This window comes from Atta cephalotes (assembly GCF_000143395.1).
Source record: "Atta cephalotes unplaced genomic scaffold scaffold00012, whole genome shotgun sequence".
NCBI lineage: Eukaryota > Metazoa > Arthropoda > Insecta > Hymenoptera > Formicidae > Atta > Atta cephalotes.
In genome coordinates this window covers 2,615,496-2,627,200 of record NW_012130076.1, presented here as the reverse complement: position 1 = coordinate 2,627,200, position 11,705 = coordinate 2,615,496, and the positions used below count along the sequence as shown (strand labels likewise).

Genomic DNA, 11,705 nt, shown 5'->3' with positions numbered 1-11,705 from the left:
TCTTTAGTTTTTAACGAAAGTATACAATTATTACTTTTTAGAANAATTAACGTTAAAAACTTCTAATCATTAATTAAAATTTTATATTTATAAATTATATTAATAAGAATTATTAATAAAATTATGTTCTAGAAATTTTATTTTATTAAAAAAAATACCTACATTTAACGTATAGAAAAATTATACTCCTCCTTCAGATCATAATCTTTTTTTAAAAGATGTACATATCGTCTTATTTTGTGATTCAGATATAATAAAACCCTATATGGGAATCTTATGAAACATTGCACATCTTTTTATTAAGATAGGAAAAAATTATACATTGACAGAAGGGTTAAGAAATGATAAATTCTTTTCGAACTCGTGATATTCGTGAATGTCTCGATTATCGCCTCGTTACATGCCGAGCGTGTATATCTGTTCTTTATCTGGTCGTGTATAGAGCCACTATTTTTGAGTTACTTGCCACGCAATACGGCAGCAGCATGGCCAAAGCGTGAAGCACGATCACGATTTGCTCAGAAGCATGCCTCTATTAAACGGCGCATATTGTAGCTCGCGACCAGGATCCCACGATAAATCCGTTCGAGTCTGCGAGTCCATGAACGGTCACCTCTGCGGTGCCTATATCGGCAGAATAATCGGCGACGATAAATTAGCGCGGCGAGTCAAAGGTTTCGCTTTCTGATTTATGGCCGATCGGATCATCAGTGGCGCGTGTCAAGTGTCAAGGCGATAGTGTCTTCGTCGCTTAGATCGCCGTATCGTCTCACAAGTCGATAGTATCCCGCGGATGCGCAAGCGTATTAGGAAAGCGTACGCCCATTATGCGTAATGCGCTTTGGGTGCTCATGTGATGAAGAGAGAAGAGAAGAAGTAGCATGAAGGAAGAGGGGTGCCCAGTCGACTTCCGGTTGAGTCACAGAGGCTTTGCAACTGTAAGAGGCGCAGGGCGCGCGTGGGTAACGAAAGACCGTCGCGTTATTTTTTTCACGTCGCCAATGATGCTTTGGCAACCATTGAATATCAATGAGAATATCATTCCTCTCTATCTTCATTTTGTGTAAGCCTCTTAGGAGAAACTTATGTATCCATCTAAATAGTTATAATGAGACTGTATTATTGCTTTCTTATTGTAATTCTATTCATAAAATCTTTAGGTAAGGATCTATGTAAAATATTATAAATGTAATATAAAGAATCAAATTAATATTTTAACATTTCTAATTTTATTAGAAGTTAACAAATTTTTATTTAAATAAAAAGCACTAATACGGTCGAAATATCTTGTGGTATCCAATAATATTTACAAATTTTTTAATATATATTTTCCAATTAAACTCTGCGCCAAATACTATCAGATTTAAATATGATCATAAATAGAAATTGAATAATAAAAGTATCACAACTTAAATTGATCGTTAATTTAACAATGCTAATAATTATTTTAAAACACTGCGAGAGGAACTGATTTCGAAAAATATTAGTTAGCGTTTTAACGAATTTTCTTCAAAAGATTCTTACATTTCTATTTCAGAATCCTAATCTTCGTTAGACAGTATTTGGCGAAAAAGTTGTGCGAGCAAATCTATTCCTCAAACTCGGATAAACATATTTATGACGCTAGGAATGGTCGAGTGAATTTCAACCTTTCTCGCTGTCTTTGAAAACTTATTAAATACCTTTCTTTATTTATTTACACCTCGTCGAAAGTATGTCCCTTTCAAAATCACGCTTAGAATATCTTGTTGATACGATGTATCAACGATGTATAAATTATTTAACAGCCAAAGGGTATTAAATTTTCTTCATAAACGATATTTAAAAAAGCAAAAAGATTTAAAGCCTTTCGCCGAATTTCATTTATTTAATTCGCATCTAAAGTGCAAATAATCGATGTCGCTGTTTGTCCATGTAGATTCATAAATTCATGCTCTAGTAAAGAGAAAGTCCAGGTTGATTTCAAAATTACACACCAAAGAAAAGGAAAACAATTTGCAAAATTACAGCGCATACATGCATACGAGATGTGCGAAGGAGTGGCTTCTCCCTTCGGGAATAAAACATGTGTCTTCTGCGCTTGAAGCACTAGTAACATTCACGTTTGAGAATACGAACGAATGAATAAAAAAAAACATTTTCATTATCGATCATTCAGGAATTCCTTATCTTGAAATCTTGCGTTTAATAAATTTAAAATTTCGCGAATGTTTTTAAGTCGAAATAATTGTATCGTAAACGTTACACTGTAATGTCATTCGGCATTAATTTACTACCACCGAATATTTAGGGGTTTATCAAAGATATATTTTAAGCGACGTGATTTAGGCGAGTCACGTAAATTATATCTCATGTGCATCGCCTTTTGTGACTAAATATATGTACGAGCTCGATGTTCATTCACGTATCGTTCGTTTTTCTCGGCGTATATTCGTGTCGCAATCTCTCAGGGTGGTCCACATCGCAAAGCTGGATTCTTCGAGGTCGCGCAAGACCACACTCGTTTTCGCACATTCCGTCCACCAAACTGCATCCAACTGTATTTTATGGACGCACTTTCCTTGGTCATCGATATGTGTGCACTTAATCGTGTCCACGTAGTAACATACAATCAGAGGTGAAAGTACGGCAAAGCGACAATCGCAAGTGAATCGAATTATGTGGGAAGGTACTATTAGCGATGTTGTAGCAATGTTTTCATCATTAATCTCTCATTCAGCACGCGATCCAATTACGATCTAACGGGAATTAATAAATTATCTTTAGAGCGGCAATCTCAGAGACAATCTCGACACAAAATTGCAATTGCAATTGGTGATTCTCAAGATCAATTGCTAAAAGTGCAAGGTCAGAATGGAGATCGGTAGCGTAGTGAAAAGTCCGCGTCTGTTTGTTACGTGAAATGCAGTGCAGCGTCAGAATTGCTACTTTCCGCGAGGCTCGGTACACCGTGGCAATTCTATTTTACGCATCAATTCGTATTCGTACCGTATTAGGAAACTAGCAGTTCAGAAAGGCGGTCACACACACGTGCCTAGAATTAGATAGCCATCGGTAGATTTCCAGTTCCTTGTAGAAAAAGAATCACGGATCACTGCTCTTTTCGTCACATTTCACCTTTCTTTCTTCTTGTTTTAAAGACTAAGCAGGAATTTTTAAAACACTCTTCCATAATCTTAAATAATGTTTTTTTAGAAAATATTTTTAGAAAATTTGTGTGTGTGTGTGTGTGTGTGTGTGTGTGTGTGTGTGTGTGTGTGTGTGTGTTTGTGTGTTTACTCGATTAAGTTTATCCAAAATAATTAATGCAATACATTATACATTATTATGTCACGAAATAACAATTAATTTCGGTTGCAGTTACCAGAAATAATTAACTTCTGTTGCACAATTGATAAAATCAAACGATTAATCAATCTTATCTTAACCTTTCAAAAATGTCACACTATAATACTTTGTTACGAGTGTAACATACCGTGTACAGTATATCCAACTCAACTTTAATTGCTTATGACTTTCATAAAAATGAACACATTGTGACAACATTTTTTTCAATCGAAATGCCAAATTTTAAGGAATATAACACTATCGAGCGAATGTATGTATCTTTAATAAAAAGTTTCGAAAGAAACTATTTTATAAGAAAAAAGGCTCATATATCAGATCGAAAATGGTATTGAAGGGTTAAATCAATAAAATTGAAAGGTCGATTGATTAGATAGATTCAAAAGAAAAGTTTTATGACCTCGTGTACTCGTTTCAGGAATGCAGTCTTCATGTAATCTAATAAATTGCGGAAACTTTCACCTACTTCGAACTTCCCAAATTTAGTATCTTTAGATACGATAATAATAATCTTCATGCAATATATTTCGTTTCCATATTCCGCGTACAACAGTGAACAGAACAATTGCTTATTGATCCTATAGTTATTTTTTAGGTCGTTCTAACTATCTCGTGACACGTAGTTCGTTTTTACAATTATTCCTTCTGTACGACTTGTTAAATAGGCTTGTAAAGTAGTGAAATTTTTTTATGAAACAATTTACAGACATATTACGGTGCCATCCTTGAACGTTTTTGCGACATTCAAGCAAACTTCGTAAAATTTTGTACATATGGTGCGCACGTTTTTACATGGCAGCTCGACACATGACGAAATGTAAGGCGAAATATTATGAATATCCTTTCTCACGTGTAGCGCCAGATGCTAACTTTTGTGTTGGCTCTTACACATCAAAGCTGCATAAAACTTGCACGCGCACGCCACATCCCGTGGCACGGCAAGCCGCCGACTCTTTTTAAGGTGATTTCACATCGGGCGAAGCCAGATAGAGTGCAAAAAAATGTGGTCAAACATGACACGAATGTCGAGTCGTTACACGATGTTACGCCACACCGATTTCTTTTTGCGCCTTACACGGCATTTAAGAGTGCCAGACGGGAAGAGTTATGAGAAACTATAATATTTTTTACGTAATTATGTATATCGTATCTAATTTAATATTTTACAAAACTTTGGGGAATTAAATAAATTCGCGAAATAGATTTATATTTAACACTAAAACCGCGGGTCTAAATCGCGGATAACTATTATCAGATTCTTTTTCAATGCAATCTTAGCTAAAATTGGAGTAATATTAAATTAAATTAGATTTTTAATGAACAAGTAAAGACTCTTAAAATAAAAAAATATAAAAAATAGGGTTAATAATAATTTAGTACAAATATTATACACTGTTAAATTCATATGTCAAATTATATTAGTTTAGTTACTAATTTAAGTTATTTTTGTATTAATTTGAATGATTTTTCTACAGAGATCGTCACTGCTCCTATCCTACAATATACAGTTTATCTTGACTAAAATAATGGAGTTAAACAGTTTAATTCAAGAAAATATATTTGACTCAAATTTAATTTATTATTTACTAAATACATTAACATGGACGATATTTATATTTTGACATAGAAGTTAAAAATAACAAAATATTATTTAACTCAAGAAATTGAATTACTCCTTCAATATCTAACAGTGTATTTGTCTTTCTAAACGCACGATTTCAGAGTGATGCATTCTGGACATTAATAAATAGAAACGTGCTTATCACAATTTCAGTAAGCTCTTGACAAACTTTACTTTAAAAACGATATTTCGAAGATAACACGCGATGCAATGTCGCGGCAATACTCGCGTGACGTGGCATCGAAACAACAAAATTACGAGCACGAACCTATTATAATTTGGTGGAAGCAATTCGTGGGAGGCGTTCTATCGAGAAATTCGACGTAGAATACGTTCTGGGTCATTTCGGTTTCGGTCTACGAATTCCATGTAAGCTATAGATCCTCAGCTATTGATTATTCCCATAAATTAGCAAGAGTCATATCTAATCGTTATCGAAATTTCTCATGAAACGGCATTCGCCGACCTTGGCGGTAACCTAAACTCGTCCGACGAGTTTTTTTTCTTCTTACCGATCAATACTCACATCGTAGAAATACGCTTCATTTCCAGTGAATAATGTATTTACTTATCGTCTTGTTGATCCAATCGGCCAAGTCCTCCTGAAGTGGTATCAGTTGACGACTCTGCGCCGAATGCAGTCGCTCGTGATAGAACTCGAATTCTTCCTCCTCTGGCGAAGGTCGCGGTACGTCGGCGTGATTGAAGACAGAAACCGAGGAAGGTCCCCAACTACTGCGATAACGGATGTGCTGGGAGGATGGGAATCGATTGGCGTACGACATTTTGAGGCAGCTCCTGCCGACGTTCCCGCACACCGGATCCTGTCTCGACGCTTCTCTCCTCGCTCTCCTTGGGTCCTCTTCCAGGACCCACTTTACTTTCTTCGACAGCTCCCAGACTATTCAAGAACGATGTCGTGTAGAGACGTAAACCTTACGATCAAGTACCGCCTGAAAAGCAAAAGAAGGCTATCATTATCGCAGAAAACGAAATCGCATTCAAAAAACTGAATGCACACCGAGAGTGCTAATCGAAAGCGAGAGCGCGATGATAAGATGTGACACGAATCTCTTTTTAGAAAATAGAGAAAGAATAAGACACTCGAGATATAGATGAACATGAATGTGCACTTATGCGCGCAGAGGATCCTTTACAATTTCTCTGAGAAACCATAACGAAACGATGGAGTTTCTTTCCTATCGAATAAGGTTCTCTTTTAAGAATGTCTTGTCCGCTGTTATCTTTACAGTTATAAATAATTCAAGACTCAAGATGAGAATATCTTGAAAAATATCTCTTTACAAGAGCAATTGAAAGTCGAAAGCGGAATTAAAGTCAAAAAGATAAGTAGGCATTAGATTAGGATTAAGTTAGAAAATTCTCAATTGAAAATCATATTTTTTCACGGAGATACGAAGAACGTCTGCATACGAATAAGTACTTGCTGGTAATTATGTCTACGTTTGCTGTTATATCGCGTGTTTCGATTCTACGGGGGAGCATTAATGGAATTCAAGAAGTCGAGTGATTAAAGAACAAAGGAGTCTGAAGAGCGAGTATCGAGCACGAACTGTCTATCAACTCACAAAGACCAAGCGATGAAGTAGAGCCTATTTTGAATTTTGCAAAGTATGTAGTATTTTTTAAATGGGGTTAGCGTTACTTCTCGCTTCCGAAGAAGCACATGATTTCAAATCAAGAATCAACACTCACGCACCAATAATTAATTAGGTGCTTTTATATCTTTTTGCAACGAGAAGAAACTTTTCTTCTCCCAGAGAAAGATTCTTCGATTCAAAGAAATGTTTCTTTATTATGAAAAAATTTCTTCGATTTGAACATCCTTAAATCAAATAAATTTTTTATTTATTTAATTTATTTATTTATTTAATTAAAAAAATAATGTTTAAATCAAAGAAATCTTTCTCTGGGTGTTTCGTACGATATGGTAATGCTTTCAATTACGCGTTCACTCAAAAAAGTGATTTTACAGTTATAGTGAAAATTCTATCTAAATACGAAAAATTAGCTAAAATAGATAAATTTCTAGCAAATACTGCGATATATTGCTAATCTAATATGACAGAGATAGAATTTAAATTTGTGCTATAAATTCTTTTTCGTAAACATAATAATATAATACAGTATAATTTTCTGTACATAATTTTCTATCAGATACAAAAAACAGCGATAATTCTAGCTGGAGTAGCAAAATATCATTTTGCGTGCACGACTATGCATTGTACGATAAAATTATTAATCGCTCTATCAATACTAAAATGCTGATGTAAGAATTACACATCGATGTCTCTAGACTGAGAAAACAGATTACCGCCCAATGCGATGTTCACGGATAAACCTACGAACGTCCTTCGCCGCATCGATATATTATGCGATTATCTCTATTATCCATAACGCAATGTATTATCGCGTCAACACGTTTCTCAGATTCGTAGGTATTAAGAACAACTCGAGGAGACACGACTTTCTTATCGAAATCTCTAGCGAGACGAATGACGGTAAACGACAAGTTTGCAAACCGGTGAAACTCGGCATTCGATCGGGGCAGATGAAATTGTCGCTGAGCTCGATGCGTTCAACATATGCGCACGTGGGCGCGAAAATATCCTCTCACATATATCACGGTAGACATTTCTATAAATCGCGATGATCAATCCTTCGTTTTCCCGATTAATAGCATTTTCATTATACTTAAGTTAGATTAGGACAAATATCAGCTTCAAGATCGTTTAATTAATTTCCGAGACCTAGACATCTATCCATGCGAAATGGAGAAATTATTAATATGTCGAGATCATTATAAGTTTTTTCACCGTAATTTTTTATCATGTATAATTATGTAGAATGCTTAAGCGTTGATGGCAATGCTGCAAACAATTTTAAACTGTTTGAACGTCCCACACTGAAAAAAGTTTACTATATCTTAATAAATATTTTTTAAATTTGTAAGTAAAAACATTTACTGAATGTTAATATATTTATTTGATATAAGAACCATTAATTTAATTATCTTTTTTTTTCATTTAGTTTAGAGTAAATATTTATTTGCTATAAGTAAAAGTTTATTTACAAATATTGAAAAATATATTTATTAAGATAGAGTAAACTTTTTTCAGTATATATAATTATTTTAACAGTTCACATAAAATTATATTCAAATCTATATCTAAATAAATAAGTTTTAAATATGTTCATAATATTTTAAATTTTTAAATATGTTACTTCATTATGATATTTTAGCAAAACTATTCTTTCCGTATTCATTTTGATTTTAGTGTTTTTCCAAGAGCCGCAGTAATCAGAATTGTCTCTGTACTTTAAGTAATAACGAAAGTATTAATCTTAATGCATCGAGGAGAAAAGCGATGCTTTCGTTGGACTCTGTCAATATTGGTCGGCATGAAGATGTTGTAAATCACGCAGAAAGTGCGCGTGATATTTCTCAAGTACTCGAGTAGTAATGGCATGCAATTATATCGCTTTCGAAAGAAGAATTCGAGAATCTTTACGAAGGTATTTAGCGTGATCTCAGCTTAAAGTTTTCATTAAGGCTTCTCAAACGTCTCGATTCCCAATCAGATTTACGTAACCACGCAAAAATAAATGAACACGAGAAACCATCTCTATATACGGCGAACAGCGTTGAGAAGAGAAAGAAATAGAGACCGTGTATAGCGGTATTGTAACGTTACGAAACACTGAACATCTTGAGTTCCTTGCCGAACGTTGTTTGTAAGTGTAATTAGCAAGGAAACGCAACGTACACATGATTATCCTTGATCAAAGATTTGTGTGCTCAAACTTGGAATAAGCCCGCTGCCAAATTCAGACGAATTTATCTTCCTGAACCGATGCTCTCACACATACGGAATTAAAGAACAGTTTTATTGAAGTATCTAAAAAGAGATGAACAAATCTCACAACAAATCTCAGAACAATTTTTTTAAATTATCAAGATAATTATATAGGAAACTTAAACATGATGAACAATGCTACAAGAAATTTTGACATTTTAACCAGTTGAACGTCCTATATAATTTTAGTCCAACAAAATCATGTTTAGATCTACAAACTTTTCTATAGCTACAAACTTTTATACGGAAAGAATGATTTAGTTATAATATCTAAAAGTTTAGCTAATATAGATCTGAAAATAATTTTGTTGAACCATCAAAATATTTACTATATGTAAATTGAGAAAAATTTCTGGTTGAAAATAAATGAATTAATAAATTCTGATCAATCAGAATTCTCGTCATCATTATTGATTATCTCAATTAGAATTATAATAGATTTAACAATAAAAAATAAAATTCTGATTTGTGTTTCGTTTTCTATTAGAATTTCAATTGATGCAACCGGACTCCGTTTCCTGCGTAGAAAAGCATGATGATGCAATACTACAAAAAAATTTTGACATTCTAGCAACCAGCTTAAGTGTCGTACATAATTATTAGTTCAACAAAATTATTTTCAAAACTGTATCTGTAACTAAACTTTTAAATACTTCAACAAAATCGTTCTGCCCGTGAACTTTAATTTTAATTTGTAAAACTTATCGAACGCAGAGACGGTTCCATGTCGGCTTTATCGGATACTCTCAAAGACGTTATTCATAAAGACGGTATTGTGTAACTGCCGAGAAATGACTAAACAGCTGTACAGATGACTTACAAATCGAGATACCAAGAGATTAACGAGATGGTATACCGTTAATATATCCGATTCACTAAATTAAATACAAATGTATCTTTTCACATCACTTTATTATTTTTTGTAATGAATACATAGACTAATTTCACGATAATAATCTGTTTGTGTTCTAAAAATAATCGATTGGGTTATAAGATTCTTCTTTCGCCATTTGAAAAACATCGATAAAAAACGCCGCATGAGCATCATTAGTCAAGATTTTATTTTTCGCCAGATAACGTAACGGCCGCCCACGGGATGACATAATTTCATCGCTTTATACGTTTTCAGTCTCTGCATTAGTTTATAGACTCGGTTGCGTTGCTCTATCAACATCCAGCAGCTGGACGCGTAATTGCATAGTTATTACATAGCGCTACTTTACGCCTACATTCAAAAATCGTGATGCCAATCTTCATGAGCAGCCGTTCACTGCTTCTCGTATAAATAACATTAAGCGTGATAGAACAACACTTTGTAAAGTTTTATTCTGATGGAATGCATTGTCTATTTTAGAGCACGATATGATGGACGAGATTACTTTAATTAATGCACACATTGTACATAATTTGCGTAAAGCATGAAAAATATTTACTAACATAATCTCATTAGCATTTCAAAGTTTCATTTCGATTATGTGTAATCTCTCTTCTGTCATAATAAATGATATAATATATAACATATAGTACATATGTATATATCTCGTTTATGAAAAAAAACTATCCAATTAACATGAATGGTTCTGCAAGTTTTAAAAAATCGTTAGACATTAATTTCTTAACTGAAACTTAAAAAACAAACAACTGATTAATTAACGACGGACTAATTTACTTTTTTATTTTTTCTTATTGTTTAAATAAAAAAAATCAAAAGTAAGTTAAACCAAGATTAAAGATGTATCATTGTGTACAATCTCTGCAAAAAGTGGAATTGGAACCTTCCAGATAAAAATGGGTGTTATACATATGCAAATAGTTCAATAACATAAATACTAACAATTATATTTAACAATATAATTTTTTAATTTAAATGAAAATTGTCTTATTTTATCTTAATTATAATTTTAAAAGAGCATGTCTATTTCTTATTGAAATAATTTTTGATCCAGGTTTTAAATTGCTGTCGAACGTTTGTATTATTTTCAAACACAGTATCTAGAAAAATCTAATTTTTTCAAAAAATATGTGCAATACATTCTTAAAGGTAACATATTAAATGATAGAAATGGACACAAGTCGTAAGAGAAGGAAGTAGATTGAATGATACGAAAGGCACGGTCCATCGATCGGAAAAAAATCGAAGCGCATTATGCACCAAAGTCCGTGTCCGAAGTCAACGACCGGACAACAATCGAGTCTAATCGGAGGATGAGCGGCGAATTGGATCGCCATTAGAGACCTCAACGCGCGCATACGTACTTACATATATACGCGCGGGATTAGCCGCGTAGCGAAAGCTGTGCTTCCATCATTGGACGTTCTGCACGTCCGTCCGGCTCGCGAGTGCGTGGGCGTACAGCTTATTACGAGGAGACACATGTAACGCACGAACGTCGCGTGACAATCGCTCGACAACAATCCTCGAGATCTCACGGACAATCTTGCGGACCGAACGTATGTACAGTGGATCCAACGGTAATCCGCCGCGGTAACATTTGTTGCGCGCCACAATCATTAATCGTACATTTGCCCGCGTTTGTCCGCATTCAATGGTCGATCTTAATCAGACCTTGCTAAACATCTTGTCTAGAAATGTTAGATTAATGATTAAATTCTTTTCCAAGCATTTATTAACAACAGAAACCGTTTTAAATCTCCCATTTATAAATCCCGTTTTCTGTAATTGGCATCAACCTATTTCTTATCAAATTGGTTTCCCGATTGGTAATATTTTATCATGAATTACACGTTGCTACTACGTTTACGTTTTAAACGACCACTTTATCGATTATTTTATAGCGAGTTATAATTCCGGCATGATTTATATATATATATATATATATATATATATATATATATATACG

The 11,705-nt window shown here is 34.0% G+C and overlaps 1 protein-coding gene across 1 annotated transcript in view; it reads right to left on the bottom strand.

Annotated features, from left to right (window-relative positions):
- The window catches only part of LOC105617191 (growth arrest-specific protein 2-like), a 21,551-nt gene extending 15,800 nt beyond the window's left edge, over window positions 1–5,751 (bottom strand). The window contains exon 1 of the mRNA XM_012198756.1: window positions 5,535–5,751. Within this exon, the coding sequence (XP_012054146.1) occupies window positions 5,535–5,751 (217 nt within the window). The remainder of the gene's footprint in view (window positions 1–5,534) is intronic.
- Between the last annotated feature and the right edge of the window lie 5,954 nt (window positions 5,752–11,705).